The sequence below is a fragment of the Vombatus ursinus genome, unplaced genomic scaffold (assembly GCF_900497805.2).
Source record: "Vombatus ursinus unplaced genomic scaffold, bare-nosed wombat genome assembly UNPS02014179.1, whole genome shotgun sequence".
NCBI classification, from domain to species: domain Eukaryota; kingdom Metazoa; phylum Chordata; class Mammalia; order Diprotodontia; family Vombatidae; genus Vombatus; species Vombatus ursinus.
The window spans coordinates 1,096,414-1,121,670 of record NW_020953957.1 but is presented as its reverse complement, the minus strand read 5'-3'; the positions used below and the strand labels follow the sequence as shown (position 1 = coordinate 1,121,670).

General features: G+C 38.5%; 1 protein-coding gene across 3 annotated transcripts in view; it reads left to right on the top strand.

Annotated features, from left to right (window-relative positions):
- MAGI3 (membrane associated guanylate kinase, WW and PDZ domain containing 3) overlaps window positions 1–24,432 on the top strand; it is a 227,096-nt gene extending 202,664 nt beyond the window's left edge. Inside the window, exons 17-22 of one of the 3 annotated variants that reach the window (XM_027860386.1) lie at window positions 9,073–9,175; window positions 9,960–10,086; window positions 10,891–11,034; window positions 19,356–19,494; window positions 20,491–20,581; window positions 21,211–21,296. In XM_027860386.1, coding sequence (XP_027716187.1) covers window positions 9,073–9,175; window positions 9,960–10,086; window positions 10,891–11,034; window positions 19,356–19,494; window positions 20,491–20,540 — 563 coding nt within the window. In that variant the 3' untranslated portion in view covers window positions 20,541–20,581; window positions 21,211–21,296. Of the gene's footprint in view, window positions 1–9,072; window positions 9,176–9,959; window positions 10,087–10,890; window positions 11,035–19,355; window positions 19,495–20,490; window positions 20,582–21,210 lie in introns of all 3 variants that reach the window. The other 2 variants (XM_027860385.1, XM_027860384.1) reach the window with 2 other exon arrangements.
- Window positions 24,433–25,257: the final 825 nt, after the last annotated feature.

Genomic DNA, 25,257 nt, shown 5'->3' with positions numbered 1-25,257 from the left:
TGTGTGTGTGTGTGTGTGTGTGTGTGTGTGTGTGTGTGTGTGTGTGTGTGTGTGTATCTTGAGTATTTGGTCCTCTTGTGCAATAGTACTCTTGATAACTATTTGTGAAAGAACCACCATTAAAATAATTACAGCTTATTTACCAACATCTGTGGCAGAGGAGGAGGAGATAGAGAAATTCTACATCGAACTCAATAAATCCTCTAAATTAAATCAACATGTACTTAGGAAGTTAGTGACTTCAGTGAACAGGTGGAAACGGAGGAAGACAATGAAGAATGTTAGAAAATATGGTTCAGGTGGGCGGAGCCAAGATGGCGGAGGGAAAGCAGTGACTGTCTTGAGCTCTCTCCCAAAGCCAACCAAATACCTAAAAAAATGGCTCTAAACAACTTCTACAGCAGCAGAACCCACAAAAAGACAGAGTGAAACAAATTTCCAGCCAAAGACAGCCTGGATGGTTGATTGGGAAGGTGTATCGCACTGGGCGGGGAGAGGAGCGCGGTTCGGCCTGCGCATGCAGGCCGCAGCGACCCTGGAGCAGGCCTCAGAGGACTGAATCGGGCACCTGTGGCAGTTTCCAGACTTCTCAACCCCTGAACGCCAAAGACAACGTGGAAGGTCAGTGGGAAAAGTCTGTGACTATGGTGAGAGAGGAGCTAGGTCTCAGCCGCAAGTCTCGAGCGGGGCCTCTGGGGCAGCAGCTTTTTCCTGAGCTTCTGGCCCACAGACTGAGGGGGAATCGAGTGGCTGATCAGAGGGGGATTGCAAGGATCTCTTTGCCAGTGCTGAGGCAGGAATCTCTTGCTTTACTGGTGCTTGGATCTGGATCACAGTTCTAAGGGGCGGTCCTGGGGCAACGAGGAATGCAGGTGTGGTAAAGCTTGTTGTGGCTTGTGGAGAGGAAACACCTTGCCCCTTATCATACCACCTTGGAAGAACTGAAAATTTACAGGTCCCTAGAAGTACCTCTGAAAACAGCTGTACAAACCCCCAAAGCTTGGGATAGTACACTTCACATTGGAAGCAGACTTTTACCTTAACAAAGAGTTTAAAACTCAAGTAATTGGCCGGGATCGTGAGTAAGCAGCGCAAAAAGAGTCAGACTATATTATCTTACTTTGGTGACAAAGAAGATCAAAACATACAACCAGAAGAAGACAACAAAGCCAAAGTTCCTACATCCAAAGCCTCCAATAAAAATATGAATCAGTCCCAGGCCTTGGAAGAGCTCAAAAGGGATTTTGAGAAGCAAATAAGAGAAGTAGAGGGAAAACTGAGAGTGATACAAGAAAATCATGAAAAACAAGTCAACAGCTTGCTAAAGGAGACCCAAAAAAATACTGAAGAAAATAACACCTTAAAAAATAGCCTAACCCAAATGGCAAAAGAAGTCCAAAAAGCCAATGAGGAGAAGAATACCCTAAAAAGCAAAATTGGACAAATGGAAAAGGAAGTCCAAAAGCTTACTGAAGAAAATACTTCCTTAAAAATTAAAATAGAGCAATTGGAAGCTAGTAACGTTATGAGAAATCAAGACACTGTAAAACAAATCTAAAAGAATGAAAAATTAGAAAACAATGTGAAATATCTCATTGGAAAAACAACTGACCTGGAAAATAGATCCAGGAGAGAGAATTTAAAAATTATTGGACTATGTGAAAGCCATGATCAAAAAATGAGCCTAGACAGCATCTTTCAAGAAATTATCCAGGAAAACTGTCCTGATATTTTAGAACCAGAGGGCAAAATAGAAATTGAAAGAATCCACTGATCTTCTCCTGAAAGAGATCCCCAAAGGAAAACTCCTAGGAATATTGTAGCCAAATTCCAGAGTTCCCAGGTCAAGGAGAAAATATTACAAGCAGCCAGAAAGAAACAATTCAAGTATTGTGGAAACACAATCAGGATAACACAAGATTTAGCTGCTTCTACATTACGGGACCGCAGGGCATGGAATATAATATTCCGGAGAGCAAAGGAGATTGGATTACAACCAAGAATCACCTACCCAGCAAACCTGAGTATAATCCTGCAGGGGAAAAAATGGTCATTCAGTGAAATAGAGGACTTTCAAGCATTCTTGATGAAAAGACCAGAGCTGAATAGAAATTTTGATTTTCAAATACAAGACTCAAGTGGAACATGAAGAGGTAAACAGGAAAGAGAAAATCGTAAGAGACTTATTAAGGTTGAACTGTTTACATTCCTGCATGGAAAGATGATATTTGTAACTCATGAGACCTTTGTCAGTATTAGAGTAGTTGCAGGGGAAAAAATTATGTGTATGTATATATAGATATAGATAGATAGATAGAGGGCACAGGGTGAGTTGAAGATGAAGCGTTCATATCTGGAGAATAAAATTAAGGGGTGAGAGAGGAATATACTAGGAGAAGGAGAAAGGAAGAGGTAGAATGGGGTAAATTATCCCACAAAAAAAAAAAAACAGAAAAGAAAAGGCTCTTACACTGGAGGGGAAACAGGGGAAGGTGAGAGGGAATGAGTGAATCTTATTCTCATAGGATTTGACTTAGAGAGGGAATAACATACACACTCAATTGGGTGTGGAAATCTGTCTTACCCTACAGGAAAATAGGGGGAGAAGGGGACAAGAGAGTAGGGGAATGATAGAGAGGAGGGTAGACTGGGAAAGGGAGTAATCAGAAGCAAATACTTCTGAGGAGTGTCAGGGTCAAAAGAAAGAATAGAATAAATGGGTGGGTGGGATAGGATTAAGGGAAATAGAGTTAGTTTTTCACAGCATGTCTACTATGGAAGTGTTTTGCATAACTGCACATGTATAACCTATATTGAGTTGCTTGCTTTATCAATGAGGGTGGATGGGGAGGGAGGAAGGAAGAAAATTTGGAACCCAAAGTTTTAAAAACACATGTTTTAAAAAAAATGTTTTCACATGCAACTGGGAAATAAGAAATAAAGGAAATGGGGTACAGAAATCCATCCTGCCTTCAGGAAAATTGAAGGGGAAGGGGATAAGAGAAGGGGGGGAGAGATAGAAGGGAAGGCAGACTAGGGGAAGGGGTATTTAGAATGCATGCCATCTTGGGGTGGGGGGAAGGGTGAGATGGGATAAAAATTTGGAACTCAAAATATTGTGGAAGTAAATGTTGAAAACAAAAAAAAAATAAAAATTACCATTTAAAAAAATAAAATAAAAAAATTAGCAGCAAAAAAAAATATGGTTCAGAAGTGATTGTTGATAAATCAAAATAAATTAATTTAAAAAAAAGAAAATATGGTTTAGGAAAGTGAAAAAAATGTCCATACCTTTGATCCAGAAATTTCACTGCTAAGTATATACCCCAAGGACATCATTGGCAAAAAAAAAAAGCACCCCAAACATGCCAATCAATTTATAGCAGCACTTTTTGTGCTAGCAAATAATTGGCCAAGAAGTACATGACTGTCAATGCAGTAATGGCTAAATAAATTAGGGTACACCAACGTGATAGAATATTACTGTGCTGTGAGAAACTGTTAACATGATGAATACAGAGGAGCATAGAAAGATTTGTATGAAGTGATAAGTCAAGCAAGCAAAAACAGGAAAACAATATAGACCATGACTTCAGCAACATAAATAGAAAGAACAATAACAAAACAATTGAAACTGAGTGCAGTTACGTTGTGATGACCAGGCTTAGTCAAAAAAAAAAAAAACAAAGTGGGGGCAGCTAGGTGGTGCAGTGGATAGAGCATCATCCCTGAAGTGAGGAGGACCTGAGTTCAAATCCGGCCTCAGACCAAACACTTGACAATTACTAGCTGTGTGACCCTGGGCAAGTCACTTAACCCCAGTTGCCTAAGAACAAAAACCAAATAAACAAAGAAGTGGGGGACCACTGATGCAAAGCCCTGAATGTAACATCAGCCTTCTGCAGTGCATTGGCTAATTGTGCTCAACCATTTTTCTTTTTCTATGCTTTATTTTAAGGAATGACTGTGTCAGAGCAGGGTGATATAAAAATGAGAGAACAATAAAATTTATTTTCTAAAAAGTAAAAATATGTTTCAAGAGTAAGGAATAAGAGAAGACAAAGTCTTATAAACTATCCAGGAGCCTCCTGCCCATACATCTTGGCTGTTTTCTCCAAAAAAACTCATCTGGAACATGGTGAACACCTAATCACATCAGAAAAATTGAATTCATTACATTTTAATAGACAGGAAATGCCTTGTTATTACTGTGGGGGTCACTCCCTGAATCAGCCTTCTGGGGATAGTCAGAACATCAACTTGCTAAAGCAAAGATCAAAATTATCACAAAACCAGAAAAATGAAAATGAGAAAACATGGTATGCAGTCAGTCAAAAAGCATCTAGTAAATACTTACTTTGTGCCAAGTGTTGTATAATTTTTTTTTTAAAAGGACAAAATGAAACATTTCCTGCTCTCACAGGGTCTATATTCTTTCAGTGAAATTAAAACAACTCTGTACTGACCCACTTCAATGATGAAAGAATGAACATCAAGCACTACTTAAAACAAGTTTAACAAATGAATGGAAAAAAGCACTTATTAAGCCCTTGCTGTTTGCAAAGCATGGTGCTAAGCTCTGGAGATACATATAGAAAAGCAAGACAGTTTCTGCTCTAAAAGAGCTCAGGCAGCCCTTGAGCTAGCATTCATTAAGCACCTACTATGTGCCAGGCACTGTGCAAAGATCTGGGTATATAAGAAAGGCAAAGAACGGTCCCTGCTCTCAAGGAGCTAGCCATGTAATGAGGGAGCAACATGTAAACAGCTATACACAAACAAAAAACATACATGATAATTAGGAATGGTGTCTCACAGGGAAGGCACTAAGATTAAGGAGGTCTAGGAAAGGTCTCTTTCAGAAAGTGGGACTTTAGTTGAGACTTGAAGGAAGCAAGGAAACCAGGATGCACAGATGGGGAGATAGAGCATTCTGGGCATGGAGGGATAGCCTGTGAAAATCCTAGGAGTCAAGAAGAGTAAGGAGGCCAATGTCAGTGGTTCAGAGTTAGGTGGAGGGGGAGGGACTAAGCTATAAGAAGCCTCCAAAGGTAGGAAAGGGTCAGGTTATGAGGCCTGTAAAAGCCAGCAGATTTTATATTTTATTCTGGAGGTAAAAGGGAACCCCTAGAGTTTATTGAATAGGGAGAAGTTTGGGGTCCCTAAAATAAAGGCCCATCCTTTTAACAATCCTGTCCCGGTAATATTGTATGACTGCAAGTCTCCAAAGTCTTGCAAGTCTCCAAAAAAAAAAAGTTGAAGATGACCCAAAGTACAATGGAGAGTCACATGGTGAGCATTCTTTGGATTCAATATGATACAAATGAGGGGAAGAAAAGGAGGAGGAGGAGAAGTTGCCATTAAAGAAACAAGTTGAATTGTTTATAAAAGATAAAATAGATCATTCTTAGTACATAAATTTTAAAAGTATTTACATGAACAAAGTCAGTGTAGCTATAGATTAAGAAGAAATTGTCAGCTAGGGGAAGGTCAACATAAAACAGCTCTAATAAAGGTATGGTATCCAAGATATATAGGGAATTGGTACAAACATAAAAGAGTAAGGACTATTCCCTAATAATAACTGATCAAAGGATACAAATAGATAGTTTTCAAGGAAACTAACGGCTCCCAAAAACCATGTGAAAGAGTGAGCCAAATCATTAGTAATAAGATTAATGCAAATCTGAGATTTTACTTCACATGCAACAGATTGGTAAAAATGACAAAAGATAAAATAGTAAATGTTGGCTGTGTTGTGGGATGACAGCCACCCTAATGCATTCTTGGCAGAGCTCTAATTTCCCTTCTGGAAAATAATTTAGAACTATACTAGAAAAGCTACTGAACTGTACCGTTTGGTAGCAATATCAATAGTGGGCATATACCCCAGTGATTTCAAAGATATGGGGAAAGGGCCCATATATACAAAAATGATTTATAATAGCACTTGCTGACCCTGAAATGGAGATTAAAAAGGAAGATGTGGCTATCCCTTGGGCAGTGACTGAACAAATTGTATATGAATGTCTTGGAATAGTATTGCGCTGTAAGAAATGAGAAAAGGAATAACTTCAGAGAATCCTGAGTAGTAGGAATTAATGTAGGCAGAATAAAGTGAGCAGAATCAGGAGAGTAATTTATAAAATAAAACATTATAATGACAAAACTTAAAGACTTAAGAATTCAATTAATTGAATTACCATGACTCTAAAGGATCTATGATGAAGCATATTATCCATCTCCTTAGAGAAAGGTGATGGACTCACGATGCAGAAAAAGACAGATTTTTGGACGTAGTCACTATGTAGCTCAGTTTTGCTTGACTAAACCTATTTGTTACAAGGGTTCCTCCCCATCTTGGTCTTTTAATTGTGAAGGGTGGGGGAAGTAATAGTTGTTTGGTTTTTTAAGCCCATTTAAACTTTTTTTTAAGTGTATAAAAGAGAACAGAAACAAGTTCAGGAAGGCATAGAAAAGCAAAAGTATTTTAAAAGTTAACCTGACAATTTTATTATATTCTTTTAAAAAATTTTATTATATTCTTTTAAAAAAATATACACAAAATAAGGTTTCTTATATGCAATACTCTGAGTTCTGCTGTATATGCGTAAGTATGCTTTTGGGTTTTTTATTGTTGAAATTTATAATAAAAATAAATAAAAAACAAACACCTGATCTCTCCTCTAATCTTTTGTCTCCCAATCTACAGGTTTCTCTGCTGCCTGTGATTCCTCATCCCTAAAAATCTTTCACTTGACTCTACTGTCTCTGTAAATTCTCTTCCTTTCCATCTTCCTTTTAATAGCAGAACTCCTTGAAAAAGGCATCTGTTTCCTGGCCTCCCCTTTAATCCCCATTCCCTTCTCAACCTCTTGTAGTCTGGCTTCCAGCAAAACCATTCGAATGTTTTTATTTAAGTTGCCCATGATCTTGTATTTTATACCCAAAGTCCTTTTCTCCATCTTAATCCTTTTTTAACTGTACAATTTTATACTGTTTAGCCACCCTCCCTTATGTTCTCCTACCTATCTGATTGATTCTCAGTCTTCTTTGATGGCTCATCATCCAGGCCCTATGTCCTTACTATAGATATCCTGAAGGCTTTGTGCTGGACTCTCTTTCTCTTTTCTCTCTTTATGTTCAATCTTCTTGAGCTCTTCCTCTTAAGAGACAGAATGGTGGCATGGATCTGGTGCTGGACTTGGAGTCAGAAAGATTCAGATATGTGCTTTGTTGATACTTTATATCCTCCCAGTAGCATATAAGGTCCTTGAGACCAGAGACTTTTTTCATTTTATCTTTGAATCCCCAGCACAGAACATAGTGCCTTCTACATAGCTATGCTCTTAAAAAATGCTTATCAAAATGAATTGAAAGTAAATGCTAGATACTTGTTTGTTTAATTGAATTAAAGGAGAGAGTGGTACAATGTCAAATGTTGCATGTAAGTCAAAAAGAATGAGAACTGAGAAAAGGCCCATGGATTTGGTGATTAGGAAGAAGTTTATTGTTGAAATTAAATGAGTTTTAATGAAACTAGGGAAACAGAAGGGAGACTATTAGTGTGGTATAGTGATGTGACTGAATGAAAAGGTGTTTGTTCAGTCAATCAATAAGCATTTATTGAGCACATATTATGAGCCAGGCCCTCCCTGTGCTGGCAGTATGGGAGAAAACAAAACAGCCCCTGCCTTCAAGGAGCTTACATTCTAATTGGGAATAACCCATGACTAAAAAAGGTCAGAGAAAGATGTTTTGGTCTAGGAAGAAATGAGAATGGTGAGTAGAACAGTAAGGCAGTCCATTGATACCCCTGTTTCAGCTGCAGTGAGAATGTTGATTTAAATAATAATTCTTAAAGCAAGAGGTGGAAGAAGGAGGCAGCGAAGGGGCGATGGGTGTGCCCAACAGCAGAGTGCAAAATGGCCAGGCTGAAAGATGAGGGGAATTGGGTCCGGAGAGTTCAGAGCATCAAGAGGCTCCTGGGCGTGGACTCTGGTGGTCAGGGTTGGAAGAGTAGAGCATCAGCCAGCAGAATGGAATAAAGATACAGATGCCTGCCCCGAGGGTTTCAATGCTAGAGAGTTAAGGAATAAGTGAGCAATTAAGAAGTGACAGGAGGGGCAGCTAGGTGGAGCGGTGAATGGAGCTCGGCCTTGAGTCAGGAGAACCTGAGGTCACATCCCGCCTCAGACACTTGACACTTACTAGCTGTGTGACCCTGGGCAAGTCACTTAATCCGGATTGCCTCACCAAAAAAAAAAAGCGAAGGGACTAAAGTTGGTATCTTCCCCACCTCTTGGCCCTTTGCCCTACATACAGTAGACATTTATTAAATATTTGATTGATTACTCAATGTAACTCCAAAACATGTTTGCATTTGATACTTCATAAGAGTATCAATTGCTACCCCTTTATTTACAGTGAAGAATCAAATATTTTATTCAGATGATATTCCTGAGACTAGACTTTGCCACTGGTAATGATTGACTAATTATTGAGCAGTGGTAGAAACATAGGCATCTTGACACATATATCACAGAGTGGTTTTGAAAATCGATCTCTTCTTGTTGTATACTGTCACATTTGTAAAAGTAACCCAGTTGACAGATTAATACAAGTGTATCTTCAAAATCTTAAATTTATGGAAACATGAACAAAAATGTTCCCTAAATTGCAGAAATAATTTATATTTTTGTGGCACAAGTGCTGCAAATCAATCAATAAGCATTTCAAAGGGCTTATGAATACTACCCATTCATACAGGTGTGTGTATACATATATACATGAATATATATGCATATATATGTGTGTATGTATGTATATACATATGTATAATATATACACACATATATATGTTGTAACATGCACAAAGTCTTAGAAAAATGAAAATTCACTCGCTTTCTTTGCTTTAGATTCATAATCCGTATGGTATAGGTAGCTGACCTCAACACCATTTATATTAAAGTCAAAAACTCAAGAGTCATTAGTCTTGTCTCAGTGACACACTCCTCAGTTTCATACCTTCATGCACAGATTCTCATTTCTGTTGTTTTCCCTTTTGAACAGAACATCATGGTCCACCATCAGGAACGAACTCAGCCCGGCAAAGTCCAGCACTGCAGCACAGACCCATAGGACAGACACAAGCTGGTCACCCATCGGGAGACCGGTGAGGCTGTTTTTTCTCAAGTTGTTTTTTATTTGCTGTATTTTTCTAGGAATGCACAGAAAGCAGTTTGGAACCAAAAATCATTTGTACACTCACCCTCATTCAGGTATATAACTAAACTGACAAATTCTGTACTATCTAAAATGTTGTCAGAGATCCATGCTTGACAAATAGATGCTGGCAGGAATTAATAAAGCAGCATCTGGCTTCGCCACTATTGGACCTGACATCTTTGGCAGAGAAGCTCAGTCTGAATTCTCGGAGCCAGCACTGAATGATGCCATCATGCCTAACAGAAGTAGGGTTTACAGCCTTCATTTGTTGGAAGAGCTAGCTCTGAAACCACGGGTAGGCTGATGGAAATTCAGCAACATCATGAGGATTGATCCATATATCTTAGGAATACTTGACAGCAATTTTTTTCCATATCTATATTAACTTCGGGGCCTTTAGTTTTATTAATGAAGTCCTCCTTTTACTGATATCAGTCATGCTGATGTATCTTGTTGAATACTATTTTGATAACAAAAGTTTAGGGATATGTTAGGGTTAATGTCCAAATTTTTATCTTGGCTTTACATCATAGCTAGATAATGTTACATCTTAGCATTTAGTAATGATGAGAGAATGGAGATAACATGCTGCCCTCTGAATGAAGTAGAGGTAAATCTGCCATCTCCCCCAGTTTGCCTTTCTAGTTTTCCATGCGTTATACACGTACAGAGATCTCTTCCCTTACTGACGGTGTGAACTGTGCTATATTCTTGCTTTCTCTCTCTTGCAGAAGTGGTTTAGAAAGTGAAATTGGGAGAGATGTTTCCACAACTTACAGGATGTCATGGTCTGACCACAAGCATCTTGCCCAACCTGATACAGCTTTGATTTCAGTGGTGGGTAATCGGCACAGTCAGGTAACTAAAACCCATCCCGGTGTGCTGTACACCTAACTGATTGTTAGGGCTCCTAAGTCAGTGACATTATTTTTGAGATAATTGTACTCCACGCAACTCAGAGTAGGTGATTATAAATGCAGAGGATTAAAATAAACACATTGCTTCATGAGTTTTTATTGCTACCCATACAGTTTTATAATTGGCACTCTAAAAGGATACAAAAGTTAAGGAACTAATCCCTCTTCTCCTATAATTTACCATCTAATTGTGGAAAGGTAAGCTATTGGTTAAAAGTGCTTATGAGACAATAAGTACGCATTCAGCAAAGTAACCTTCTCCCTCAGAGGTACTTATAGACTGCTTCAGGCTTTTCAAAATAGTGCCTTTTAGAAGAATGTCCCTACTTTTCCTGCTTTTTCTCCTACAACGTGGCTAATGTGGAAATATGTTTTACATGATTTCATATGTATAATGAATATCATGTTTCTTGCCTTCTCAGTGGGTGGGGAGAAGAGAATTTGGAACTGAAAATTAAAATAAAAAAAAAATTTTTAAAGAGTATCTCACTGTACACCCTAAATGACTGCTATAGACAGTGAAATCTGATCATGTTCAAATTAATTTGAATGATGTCATTACCTATTAGGTATTTATTCATCTGAAATTCATAGTTTTTTTCTACAGGAGAATTCCTTAAAAATGCGTTTTGAGTGTGGTTCCTCATTTGTAAACATTACCTTTGCAATTTTTGATTGTTTACATAACATTAAAAGGACACAAAAAACAAGTTTGTCTTATTTTTTTCCGTCTGTATTGCCTTAGAACCTTGGTTGTTATCCAGTGGAACTAGAAAGAGGCCCACGAGGCTTTGGATTCAGTCTACGTGGAGGAAAGGAGTATAACATGGGGTTATTCATTCTTCGACTTGCTGAGGATGGTCCTGCCATCAAAGATGGGAGAATTCATGTGAGTTAGCTTCAGTTTGCTGCCCTCTATCTGCGCCACCTTTTACATTTTGTTTTTCTTAAACTTCTAACATCTGAGACTAGAAAATAAATTTTCTAAGAAAAGCCACTGATCGTGGGGAGTAGAAAAATAACTTGCCGTTTGATTTTTCTGTTCCTCCTTGGATTATGATGGTCAAATTGCTTTTGTTCTGCTTAGTGAAATGTGCCAGTTATACTGTTTTAGAGTTATGTTATTCTTTACTTTGGCCAATGAGAAAAGACATTTTTTTCCACTTACAATTTAGACTTTTGAGAGCAAAAGAATTAATAAAAAGGAGTTCCTGAGGGACTAATCATATTACCATGAATTGGAAGAACAAGTGGTTCTCAGGAACACTGCCAAAGGGAGAATTTTTCGTTTCTCTAAGAAGCAGCAAGATCTAGTTTTAAGGAACCAATATTTGTTTTATTTTTTGTCAAGGATAAAAACACAAAGAAATGTTAGTAAGAAAAAGTGATGGGCTCATAGGCTTAAACCAGACATCATCATGTCGTCCAGCCATTTTTACAGGTGAGGAAATGGGACCAGATGTGGGAATATAATGGTCTCCATTATACAGATGAGAAAACTGAGGCTGAGAGGCCAACAACTGGCCCATGGCCATGGAACTAGACAATGCCTCCTTTTTCTTCCTTATCAAAAGGGTTTCTTTTGTATCTTTAGAATTTCAGTCTTGAGAGTGCCTGGGTTTGCTTGCCTTGTCAATTTTAGTGCATGAGATCCTACTGATCCCCCTTCTAAAACCCTGCAGATGCACTGCCTCATCATGTGGAGCCCATGTCCGACTGTGTCTGGGTAGCGTGTTCTCTCTCGGTGCATTCCACCATCTAAGCTTGGCGCCCATAGTTGGTGGATCTGGGTCTAGACGTCTGAAGGCCATGGCTTTTGTTACTGGCTCCTTTCTTGAGTTTTGTCTTAGGTGCATTTCTGGACTTTTCTACTACTGCTACAGTGTCAGGCTCCTTTTCTCATACTCTTTGGATCTTTAGACCCCCACCCTAGATGTCAAGGGAAAATTACTTAACATTTAGGGCCTTGGTTCATGTCTAGCATCTCCACAAAAAGAGGGAAGTAAAAGGTGCCCAGTGTAAAACATAGATCAGGCAAAGGAGAACTATTTATTTCACATGTAAGAAATGCTTTAAGAAAGAATCACAAATAGACATTTAACAAAAAAAAACAAACAAACAAACCACCTTGAAACCCCAAGTAGTAACACAAGTCATAACTGTTATTATCTTCTCTCTGGAGGTTGAAACTTAGACATCTAAACATGAAGCAGGTTGCATTTGCAGTCCAACAGATAGGCATTGCACATTTCCCTTTGGCTTTGTACTGTCCTGGCATTCTTAACAGGTCCACAGCTTCTGGCAAGCACCTGGATTCCCCATTATTAGGGTTCAGTGCATGGGCCCCAGTTCTGTTTAGCCATTTAATATCAAATTTTGCAGAGGAACACTTATTTTGAAGTTATTGCAAGAACAGTAGTATAAACAATTCTCCTGCTCCCCATCACTCAGGAGTTACAGTTTTAGATAAATTCCTACATAACATTGGCCACACTAAGTGCATAGTTAGATATGGTGTGACCTCCAGATGAAATCTTTGTCTCAGCTACCACTGGGCTGGGGTCCCAAAGGTTACTCTTTATTCCTCTCCGCCCTGATACCACACTGGCTACAAAACCCAGACTCAGGAACGCCAGGTGGGAGTGCCCTCCTGACCTTTCAGAATTCTCAAGGTCAGAGACTGCAATTGCTTCACCCAAAATAGAATAGAACAGACACAGAGGCCAAGGCCCATTGCACAGGGCCTCTGCATTTTCTTAGAGGGGAGAAAGCCCCAAGGCCTTTCCCCTTACATCATTGTCTTTCACCATATAGTGAAGGAATCCAAAGACCCACCAACAGAAACAGCCAAAGAAAAATGGCCTCAGGGGCAGCTAGGTGGCACAATGGATAGAGCACCAGCCCTGAAGTCAGGAGGACCTGAGTTCAAATGTGGCCTCAGACCAAACACTTGACACTTACTAGCTGTGTGGCCCTGGGCAAGTCACTTAACTCTAGTTGCCTAAAAAAAAAAAAAATGGCCTCAGAGCCTAGGCCAAAGCTAACTCAGACCCCCAGCTTTGGCTTTATAGATGATAGAAAAGAGGCTCCTCCTAACCATATGGTGAGCAGTCTTTTGAAGGCACTCCTGTTACTGTTACACGTTATCACTCCTCTCCCAGAAGCAGCATCTCTGCCTTGGGTAACCCCAGGAGACACATTCTGTCCATGTTTCAGAGGGATAGAGTAAAAGCAGTATTAGCTGAAGAATAATCACTGTCTTTTCCTAATTCCTTAGTATCTCCCTTACTTATCTCATTCCTTCTTAAATCTGTTCTTTCTCCCTTCCTTCCCCATCATTTCCCTCATTCCTTGTCATAAAAGGGAACTAAATTTTACTTGTTATATTTACTGGTTAAAAACAACCATCACCTTTCTTCCATGTTCTTCAGTTTTATGTCTTTCTCAGTAATAGTCACTTGCTTTTAATTTGCATCTGGCTCTAGGCTGATGCTCTATCCCTCCTCCCCCACATATTCTTTTTCTTTTTTAATCCACCGCCACCTTCTTAAATGAAAAATGTATTTTGGGACAAAGGTTCATTAAGCTTCTAATGTTAAAAGATAAGGACACCTGGTGGTAAGTCTGTTTAATTACAAGTTTTGGTACTCTTATTTTTACAATACAAAAATAGGCCTTGGAAAGATTTTGTGAGAGTTCTTTTAGCATCTTAAGATTTATAAAGCACCTTCCTCACAACAATCAACTCTATTTTATAGACATGGAAAATGAATCTCAGATTAAGTGGCTTAATTTCAACAAAAAGTTAAGTGTGCCCTATATGGAAGGCTAATTCTACTAAAGGACATAACAAGTACACAAATATGTAATTACCAGGTAGCACATGATAGGGATGAAAGAGATCTCAGGCAGAGAGCCATAGGAATATTGGCAGAAGACTGTAAGGAGGAATAAATGAATAAATCAGAAAGCATTTACAAAAGCAAAGATGACCCTTCATAGTTCAGAACTGGAAAAGGGGGGGAGGGGAAGAAAGATAGGGGACATGGGGAACATGCATGGGAGTTGGCCAGAAGTCCAGGGAATAAAGTGAATTGGCTAGAGCCAAGGCCTAGATACAAGGAGCAACAGAAGCAACCACCAGTGAGGACCGTGGGGCCCTGGGGCAGGAACTCTTGGTACCAAAGGGTAAATTGGCAGAGGCTAGTATCTGTCTGGGCCAGGTCTGAGACTGGTGAGGAGCCTGTGAAGAATTCATAGAAATATGGCAAGACTTGTACAAAGTGACGGGTGTGAGGAAAACAGAGCAAAAGAATAATGCATGCTTAGTGACTGCAACTTTATAAATGAGGACAGTTTTGAGTAGCAGCAAATCTCAGATCATATACACTGGACAACTCTGGTACTATCTTAGTAAAGCATACTCTTCCTTTCTTTTAACTAGCAATAAACTCCTGAAGGTGTAAAGTTATCATACTATCAATTGGAAACTTTTTTATGCTCTTTTGCTTAACTGTTTTCAAATTGTGCTTTGAGAAGGGCTCAGTTGTTATTTTATTGGGATTTCTATGCTGTGCCAAAATAATTTAGCATTAAAAATTTTTTGTTAAGTTGTTTTCAATTCATCCTAAGGCTTACAAATATGTATGCTCAAACAAAACAAATTCCCATATTGGATATGTCCAAAATGTTTTCTTTTTCCTTAAAATTGTTTAGTGACAGTGGGCAAGGGAATAGAAGGAAAATAAACACTTGTAATTAGAAGAAAATAATAATAAATTTAAATTTTACGAAAGGGAGAGAATGAATAGAAGAGAAGGGAGAGTTGAGGAAAGGAGGCTTTGGTAATAATCCTAGTTAGGGGTCATGAGTTCCTGAAGTTGGGCCGAACCCACTTCTAGGTAGTGATTGGGTGAGTGGGGTGAGGATAAATAGCATGGAGGTATAATGGACAGAACTTTGCAACTGTTTGGATCTGAGGAATTCCTTCAGTGATGTGAACCTGGTGATCCGAAGGATGGTGGTGAAATAAAGAAGTCAGGAAGAGTAGTGTGTATAGGAGAAAAGGTTGTAAGTTTCACTTTGAATGTGTTGACTTTGAAATGCCTACGCCCATCTATTTGGAGGTGTCCAACAGGCACTTAATCAATGATTCACTGAGCACTGCTCTCCAGGCGTGGTCTGACAGGACAGTAGCCTGCAGGACTGCCACTGCCTTCTTCCGGGAGGCTGTGCCCAAGGCAGCTCAGGACCCCTGAGGAGTCCTTGTCCTCTTGCTGACTCTTCTTAAATTTGAGTCCTATTCAACTCCCAATTCTTTTTTTTCGGATGAACTACTGTCTAACTCTGCCTCTGCCTCCTCGTCTTGTATTTGGTTCAAAAAATCAACTTCACAAGTGTAAAGTTTTAACTTCATCCTCATTAAATTTCAATTTGTTAGATTCAGCCCAAGAGGCCAGTCATTCCATTTTGGGACTTGTTGAGGCTGTTTTTCTTTTTCAAAAAAATTATTGGTTTTTAGTTTTTAACATTCACTTCTATAAGATTTTGAATTCTAAATTTTCTTCTCCTCGCTCCACTCCCCCCTCCCCAGGACAGCAAGCAATCTGATATAGGCTCTACATGTACAGTCATATTAAACATATTTCTACATTAGTCATGTTGTAAAGAAGAATTAGAACCAAAGGGAAAAACCCCAAGAAAGAAGAAACAAAAAAAAAAAAAAGGAGAGCAAATAGCATGCTCCGATCTGCATCCAGACTCCACAGTTCCCTCTCGGGATGTGGACAGCACTTTCCACTGTGAGTCTTTTGGAGATATCTTAGATCCTTGCATTGCTGAGAAGAGCCAAGTCTATCAAAGTCAGTCATGGCACCACGTGGCTGTTACTGTGTACGGCGTTCTCCTGGTTCTGCTCACTTCACTCAGCATCAGACCCTACAAGTCTTTCCAGATTTTTCTGAAGTCCGCCTGATCATCATTTCTTATGGAACAATAGGATTCCATTATATTCATATACCACAACTTGTTCAGTCATTCCCCAAATGATGGACCTCCCCTCTATTTCCAATTCTTGGCCACTACAGAAAGAGCTGCTATAAATATTTTTGTACATGTGGGTCCTTTTCCCATTTTTATGATCTCTTTGGGATACAGACCTAGAGGTGGTATTGCTGTGTCAAAGGGCATACACAGTTTTATAGCCCTTTGGTCATAGTTCCAAACTGCTCTTCAGAACAGTTGAATCAGTTCACAACTCCACCAACAATGCATTAGTGTTCCAGTTTTCCCACATCTTCTCCAACATTCATCATTTTCCTATTTTGTCATGTTGGCCAATCTGGTAGTTGTGAGGTGGTACCTCAGAGTTGTTTTAATTTGCATTTCTCTAATCAATAGTGATTTAGAGCATTTTTTCACATGACTGTAGATAGCTTTAATCTCTTCGTTTGAAAATTGCCTGTTCATATCCTTTGACCATTTATCAACTGGGGAATGACTTGTAGTCTTGTAAATTTGACTTAGTTCTGTATATATTTAGAAATGAGGCCTTTGTCAGAGATACTGGCTGTAAAAATTGTTTCCCAGCTTTCTGTTTCCCTTTTAATCTTGGTTGCATTGGCTTTCTTTGTGCAAAAACTTTTTAATATAATGTGATCAAAATTATCCTCTTGTTTGGTCATAAGTTCTTTCATCCTCCATAGATCTGACAGGTAAACTATTCCTTGCTCTCCTAATTTGCTTAAATTCTCACCCTTTATGTCTAAATTATGTACTCATTTTGACCTTATCTTAGTATATGGTATAAGATGATGGTTTATGCCTAGTTTCTGCCATACCATTTTCCATTTTTCCCAACAATGTTTGTTAAATAGTGAGTTCTTATCCCAGAAGCTGGAGTCATTGGGTTTATCAAACAGTAGATTACTATAGTCATTTACTACTGCGTCTTGTGTACCTAATCTATTCCACTGATCCACCACTCTTTTTCTTAGCCAGTACCAGCCACCTTCCCTTGCATTTCTTTTCATTATTTCCCTTAATATTCTGTACCTTTTGTTCTTCCAGATTAATTTTGTTATTTTTTTTCTAGCGCTATAAAATAATTTTTGGTACTTTGATTGGTATGGCACTGAATAAGTAAATAAATTTAGGTAGAATTGTCATTTTTTTTTATTATATTAGCTCAGCCTACCCATGAGTTACTGATATTTTTCCAATTATTTAGATCTGACTTTATTTGTGTGAGAAGCATCTTGTAATTGTGTTCATATAGTTCCTGGGTTTGTCTTGGCAGGTAGACTCCCAAATATTTTATGTTGTCTGCAGTTACTTTAAATGGAATTTCTCTTTCTGTCTCTTACTGCTGGGCTTTTTAGTATTATACAGAAATGCCAATGATTTATGTGGGTTTATTTTATATCCTGCAACTTTGCTAAAGTTGTTAATTATTTCAAGTAGTTTTTTAGTTGATTCTTTAGAATTCTCTAAGTGTACCATCATATCATCTGCAAAGAGTTGAGGCTATTTTTCTTGACACCAACCCTAAACTTGCTTCCTTGAAACTTCTTTCCTCTGGGGCCAAACCAAACAGGCATAATTGATACTCTCTAGTGCATTCCTATCCATATCTGTTTCCTTTTTAAATCATGATGCCCAGAAATGAACACAGCACTGGAAATCTCCTGCCTTGTGGACACTGAATCATTAAGTCCAGCCATAGAAGCAATTATCAATAGTTAACATCTCTCCATCTTCGCCACAAAAATAGTACAAGATACTTTATAAAAAGCTTTGCTAAAATATAGCTAAACTATATTCATAAATATTACTTTTATTTACTGTAGTAGTAATTCTGTCAAAAAAAAGAAATGAGGTTAATCTGATGTGACTTGTTCCCCTTGAAACCATGTTAGTTCTTTATATTCACCATGTTCCTTTGTAAATGCTCACCTAACCATCTCCTTAATAATCTGTTCCGAAGTCTTCCCAGAAATCCAAGTCAAGCTCATGGTACCTTTCCCATTTACCATGATTTTTCAGTATTACTAGAAGTGGCTCAGTAATCACATCTCCCATTTATTAAGTCAGTCTTGAAGCTGGGAAGATTTGGCTTCAGGTCCTGCCCCTGGTCCCTACTTAGGCAGTGGATGGAGCACTGGGCTTGGAGTCAGGGAGATCTGAGTTCAAATTCTGCCTCAGATACTTACTAGCTATGTGACACTGGACAAATCACTGAACGTCAGCCTCGGTTTCCTCACATATAAAATGAGGGCATTGGACTTTATGACTTCTAAGGTTCCCGTCAGCTCTAACGCTGTAATCCACTGACATCCTGGCTGTGTGACCTTGGGCAAGTCTGTCAGTTCTCAAGGAGTCTAGTCACCATGATGTCATTTCAGGGTTTTGGGGTTTGGGATTTTTTGGCAACTTGTGAAAACTGTCTGCTAATGTGTAGAATGGTTACAGTTTGCCATCTTTACAGGGAGCACCCACATGGACAAGATTGTGCATCCTTGAAGCAGAAGTATCTATATATTATATGGTTTTCTTATAAGCTTAGCAAAGGATCATTCCTCTCTTTGCACAATTACAACCGTAGTAGAGAATCATATAGACAACGCGAAAGTACATCTTCCTCATTAACCTATTCAAACACTGACCTTCTTAAAGTCTTGCAGCATCAGATAATAATTGTTTAGAGACTAAATCTGGAAGTGGCCTTAGAAATCATGTATTCCAACCCCCTCATTTTATAGATGAGTATAAACTGAGACCCAGAGAAGTGGGGGAGTGATTTGCCCAGGTGAGACAAGCTGTAAGGAATGTAACCAGGAGTCAGACCTAGATCCTCTGAGTCCAAATTGAGAACACTTTCCATTACTTTACACTCCCTTGGGTGACATTTTCTAGGGCGGAGGGCATTCTGGCAGTTGTTGGAAAATACAGAAATAAACTTCAGGAGTCTTAATATCTAGACGGTCTCCTGCATGATTATATACCTTCTCTAATTCTTAAAAAAAAAAAAAACAATTAAACTAGAACTTTAAATTACTCTAAGGTTAATTGTGGAACAGTAAGTAAAACTGAATGTTCTTTCATTTTGAGACTCTTTCCAGTGTTTATCAGTTACCAAGGATGAATGGCCCCAAGGGCTTCAAAGAGAAGGCCCACAATTTAACCCCACTTAGATGACTGTTTTCTTTCTAGGTTGGTGACCAGATTGTTGAAATCAACGGGGAACCTACACAAGGTATTACCCATACTCGAGCAATTGAGCTGATCCAAGCCGGAGGAAATAAAGTTCTTCTTCTTCTGAGGCCGGGGACTGGCTTGATCCCTGACCATGGTAAGTATGGAAGGGATCTCAAGTGGTGCTTGAAGGGAACAGGCAGGGAGCTGTGGAGAGGGGTCAGCTGGTCATCGGAAGGAGGCAGGTGAGTGACCAACATGAGATTAGGTCAGGACAACAGAATCCTAAAGCTAATTCCACAGGGAATTTGTTGATATTTTTGCAGCATAAGTGGCTTCAGATAGTACTTTTATTGGCGCATGGTATTCTAATAGGAATTTTGGCATTAGAGAAAAAAATAGTTGCTTATGTGGAGAAACAAACATAGAAGAAAAATAAACCAACTTCACGTACGTCCTGACAATGACGAAAACTGCTTAAAATGCCATAGCAGTTCACACTACCCTAGCACTTTGCAATATACAAAGTGCTTTCCTCATGGCGCTCCCATAAGGTGGGCAGTACAAGTATTAGGATTTCAGTTTTGTGGATGGAAGAAATTGACCTCCAAGAAGTCCAGTGATTTGGCCACTGCCTTTTAATGTGTACTGAAAGAGGTGTCTGAAGCTTCTTTATGGGAAATATTGCTTCAGTCTCCATCCTCAACATCATAACTATCTCTCTTCTTTGGATAACTTACAGGCCATGAGCAAATGTAATAGATTTCCATCCAATGAGATGTTTGTCACCTGAGTCTTTCCTGAGTACAGTAACAAGGACTCTGGTACAGCCTACTGTAATCAAGTAGCTGGAGACAAAGAAATGATAGACCGTATCTACCTTCATGCCCTAATTGTTTTCTTGGTATTTTCCAAATCATTTGAAAATGGTTCCAAGTTGATGGTGCTTGATGAAGCCAAATTGAGGAGAGTACCCACACTACCTGATGCTTTGGGGGCAGGGAAGGAAGTGTAGATGTGGCTTTTTCAGTTCCCTTCCAGTCCTGTGATTCTCTTTCATGTTCTGCTCAAAAATCACAATCCTGGTGATGTCTTTGCTGACTGCTCTGTGTTTTTTGTACATAGTCCTAGGCTTTTTCTCTTCCTCCTTCAGGTTTGGCTCCTTCCGGTCTGTGCTCCTACGTGAAACCTGAGCAACATTAAAGCTTTCAGGGCTTTTCTTGGTCTTTCCTTAAAAAGACTTGGTAAATTTGCATGTCTTTTGATTCATTCCTCTCTTTATTTTTTCTTTTTAATTAAATACAATAAATCTATTCCTCCCCTCTCCTCCATGTTTCAGTTTCCTTTTGACATTAAATTTGACAGCTTGTTGCAAGGGTTATTATTTACAAGTTCCTACCACCTAATCCCAGAGGCTCTATCTACCTGGTTACCAGTTTGCAAATGAATTATACAGTCCTCCTCCACTCTTTAGCAAACAATTTGACAATGTCTAAAGGCTGAATATTCACTGACAGCAACTGAAAGTTAAATTCCTTACACACTAGACCTTATTATTAAAGCAAACATACTTACCATATTTAAATACTTCATTTCCCCAAACTGCTACCTTGAAGTTATTTTTCAAATATACTTCTTTTAATGATTAATTTATACATACATACATACATACATACATACATACATACATACACACACAAATCTTTGGTATTCCAGCAGTTACACATTTGTGTGTCTTCAGATACATACTTATAAGCAGAGATTTAAAATTTTAAGATCCATTTAAAAATTGCTGTCAAAGTTATAAAAATGTTTCAGAAAGGAAAATAATAAATGCTCTGTAATCAAATTAGTTTTATTTATTCATTTTTAGGTGATTGGGATATTTTTAATCCTTCATCTTCAAGCATAATTTATGATGAACAGTCACCATATTTCCCATCTTCACATTCTGCTTCCATATTTGAAATTTCTCATGTACCAGAATCCGAAGAAGCTTTAATGAGAGTTCAGATATGTGAAAAGGCAGAAGAATTAAAGGATACTCTGCCAGTAAAGAAAAGCCCTGTAGATGAAAACAGTTCTGAAATAAAGCATCAATCTTCTGTCCAAAAAAATGTGAATAAAAAGGTTTTACCCAGTAGTCAAGGGCACAGTGAGAAGAAAAATCTTCAGGAAGTTGTATATGATGCTGTTGCAAGAAGAGGCAGATCTGTTAGTCCCAAAAAGTCAGTTAATAGACCTTCAGTAGAACATGGAGAAAAAATAGCCAGTCCTTCAAAGGGTGACCCAAAAAGAAGACCCAAAGATCGGTCCCTGAGCCCCAGAAAAAGGGAAAATAAAAATGTACAAGTTGGCACCAATGACAGTTCCAGAAGAGATAATTCAAGAAAACCTAGAGGAAGATCTGCTAGCCCCCAAAAGCAGCCAAAGATGGAAGTGATTAGAGACCAAATAAACTCTAATGCCAAGGTGCAAGAGGGGCAGGGTAGAAGAGCTGGTGAGAACATGGAAATGAGCAAAAACGAAAAGGAAAAACCAGGTGTTTCTAGGAAAGATCCAAAGCAAAACCAGTCTGGGAACAATGAAACACATTCCCCAGAGAAAAAAAGCCAGAAAATGGATGAAAAATCTCTTCCATCCAAAAGAGCCAGTGAGCCTGGCAGCAAAGTAGTAACTGATCATGAAAAAGGAAAGAAAGGAAACTCTGGAGAAACAAGTTGTAGCAAACCCAAACCAGGGCCGAGTAGCAAAATGTCCAAAAAACCACTGAAGTTAGAACCTGAAGAGACAGTCATTCGGAACAAGGCAGGAGACCACAAAGAAAAAGACCCAGAGAAAGTGGAGAGAAGAAAAGAGAGTGATGGGTTAAAACCTGGAAGTACTTCTCCAGTTAAGAAAGCCCCAATAACTCCTGGACCTTGGAAAGTGCCGAGTGCAAGCCGAGTTCCTGGTGTGACTGAGAAACGTCTCTAACTGTCTCAAATTGAAAAGAAAAAAATGTTCTTTTGTTGTTGTTGTTTAAAACAAAAGCAGCGTTTTGTTTTGTTTTGTTTTCCAAAAAAAAGTCTGAGAATAGATATAAACTACACATTTTAATTTGATCGCTAAGTTAACTAAGCTGCATGAAGGACTTGTAGGACTGCTCAGAACCCGCCTCCCTCCCCCTCTTCTTTCTCTCTCCCCTAGATGATGTCCCTGAGCTTCAGGAAGGCGGTATACTGCTGCTCATTTGCCATTGCACTTCTAAGGCTTTCGGATTGTATTGTGAGTGTCTGAACAAAATGATGTCGATATTGCCAATGTGACCATGACTCATTCCTTGTACTTGTGCCAAGTTATCTACTGTATCTTGTCTGTTTTAGCCTCCTCTGACGTTTCTGCAGCAATGGAAAAGCAAGATTTGGTTTAGAAGTCAATGTTTTCAATAGCATGTTGCATGTTTACAGAAAGAAGTATTTGTGTTCTTGCTGATCATCAAGGAGGAGGTTCTGTTAATTCATCATTGAAAGGTGATAATGGCCTCTTTAAAAAGCCACTGATAGCCCCCCCAATTGGCTTTTTCAATTGATATTCTTTTAAATAAAGTCCCAAACCACCATCACTTTTAAAGGAAAAAATATATTGGTTCAAGTTGGTGACCTAACTTCTGCAAAACACTTTTTTTTTTCAGTCTAATCAGTTAAGATGCTTCCAACAACTCTAACTGTAAAAATATGTTGTTACCTACAATTTTTTGGTCCAAAGTCATCAAGGAAGTACATTAAGCAATAAAAAGCTTACTTCCTTTTTTTCTTCAGCCTGGTAGAGTTAAGGTACCTCAGAATCACCCTGCCTCGTTTTCATTCATTTCATAATGATATTATAAAGCATGTGAAATATTTCCTGTTACTGATTAAGGCAACATACTGCCACTTCTTTGTTTTTGAATAGTTGGTACCAAAAGTCACTATACTTTAATATGGACTATAGTTGAAAAAATCAAGATATTTTGTAGGCTTAGATGGGGCTTCAATCATTATACCAATATTAGCATTCATACACAGATTGAGTATCAGTTTATTTGATAACCCTTACATGAGGTTCATCATTTATAGAAACTCCAGGAGCGAGAGAACACTGACATGAACTTCGAAGAGTTCCTTCCTCAGCGTCTCCTCCCAAAGAGGAAAACCAAAAGAGGCCCCATCCGATTTGCAGATAGCAGGGTAGTGTTTATCAAGAGCAGAGGACACTTATCTACCTGGACTTTTGTGTTAAGTTTTCATGGATACCAACTTCTTCATTAGGAGATGTGTACTCAGCCTGTGTGCATTTTTTAAAAATTTTAGAATCCAATCAAACAAAACTAGCTCGGTTGGAAGGTAGGGCTAGGTGCAGTTTTAAATATGTAAAATAGCTATAGGTTTTTTCAGTTCCCTAAAACGACATTCAGTAGTAAATACAAATGAAAAAATACTTTCAGAATACGTAGTTTTTATGGGCATTTTACTTGTCCTATAACAATATCACACTCAGTCCATCTTGTTGCTACAAGATACACCATTCACAAAGCCTTCTCTCTTAGAGTCTGACTGTGAAGCTCTTTAATATTCCTGAATTTAACCACTGTAGATATGAAATATCTCCTTGAGTGAAACTTTTTGGATCTCTTTTTCATTAAGAGTTATATGCACACACTTCTCATAACCCTTTGATTATAGGACAAAATTAGGAGCTATGCTATAGACTAAGCATTAATGCCACCAAAATGGTTTCTTTTCCCTGTCATCCCCAACTCTACAGTGACTATTTCTTTTGTTGTTACCTGTGACATAACTTTGATGTCATATGTTGTCGATCTGGTGTGGCTCTTCCTTTCTAAGAACCTGTCTCTGTACTTAATGTATCATGACTTAGCAACATGGCCTTGGAATGCTAAGCAAAAATGGACGTGCTGGTTGTAAATGTTTATATATTGTACAGTACCTTTATATATACTTGAGGTTCTGATTAGAGAGAGAGAACTGTAAATCGCTCGTTATTTTTTATATAGATAATATTAAAAAAAAAGTTCATGGTCTTTGGTTCTTATTCTATAAAATGCATTTGTTGACCCTTTTGTATTGCTGTAATGTTCTCTATTAGAGCCTTTTATTCAGGGCAGTCCAAATTACTCACACACGCAGATTTTGTCTCTCCAAAATAACAAATGTTTACAAGTCTTATAGGAAAAAAAAAGTTGTAATGAAAACTTTGCTTCTTGTAAGAATCTTTATAAGCCTTAAGATTAAATCACTAAGGTGCTTTATGGGGGCTTTATGGTGTAGCTGGATCAAAAATCAGGAGAAAAGAAAACCCCTCTTCTGACTTCCCAACTGTGTGACTATGGGCAGATCATAGATTCAGAACTGGGAGGGGCACTAGAGTCCATCTCTAGAAAAGTAACTGAGGCTGGAAAAGGATGACTTGTCCAGGGTTATATAGCTACCGTCTGACTCATGATTGGAACTCAGGTCTTCCTGACTCCAAGTCGTGCTCTGTGTACTGTGCCCGGGAGTCATAGTCCCTCAAAAACTTTTGGTTTTTTCACACATAACATAGGAATCATAATACCCATAGTACTGACCTCATAGGATCAGATAAGAAAATGCATAAAAAAGGTCTGTGTGAATGTCAGGTCTTCATATTTTTATGCTTTTTAGCATCAAAGAAACAATCTAGCCATTCTCTCTGGCTCCCCACTTTTTGGGGGGAGGCCCCAAAGTCCTCTTTCTATGAACTATTGAGAGCTTATACGGGGAGTGATGGTTTTTAAATTTTTTTCCTCAAATTTCCATATAACTGCATACCTTAGTTGACTGTGTTTGTAGATAAATACAATTTCCATAGGGCACATTTTATTTTAAAATGAAAAGGGTCTATGTTACAGTAAAAGTAT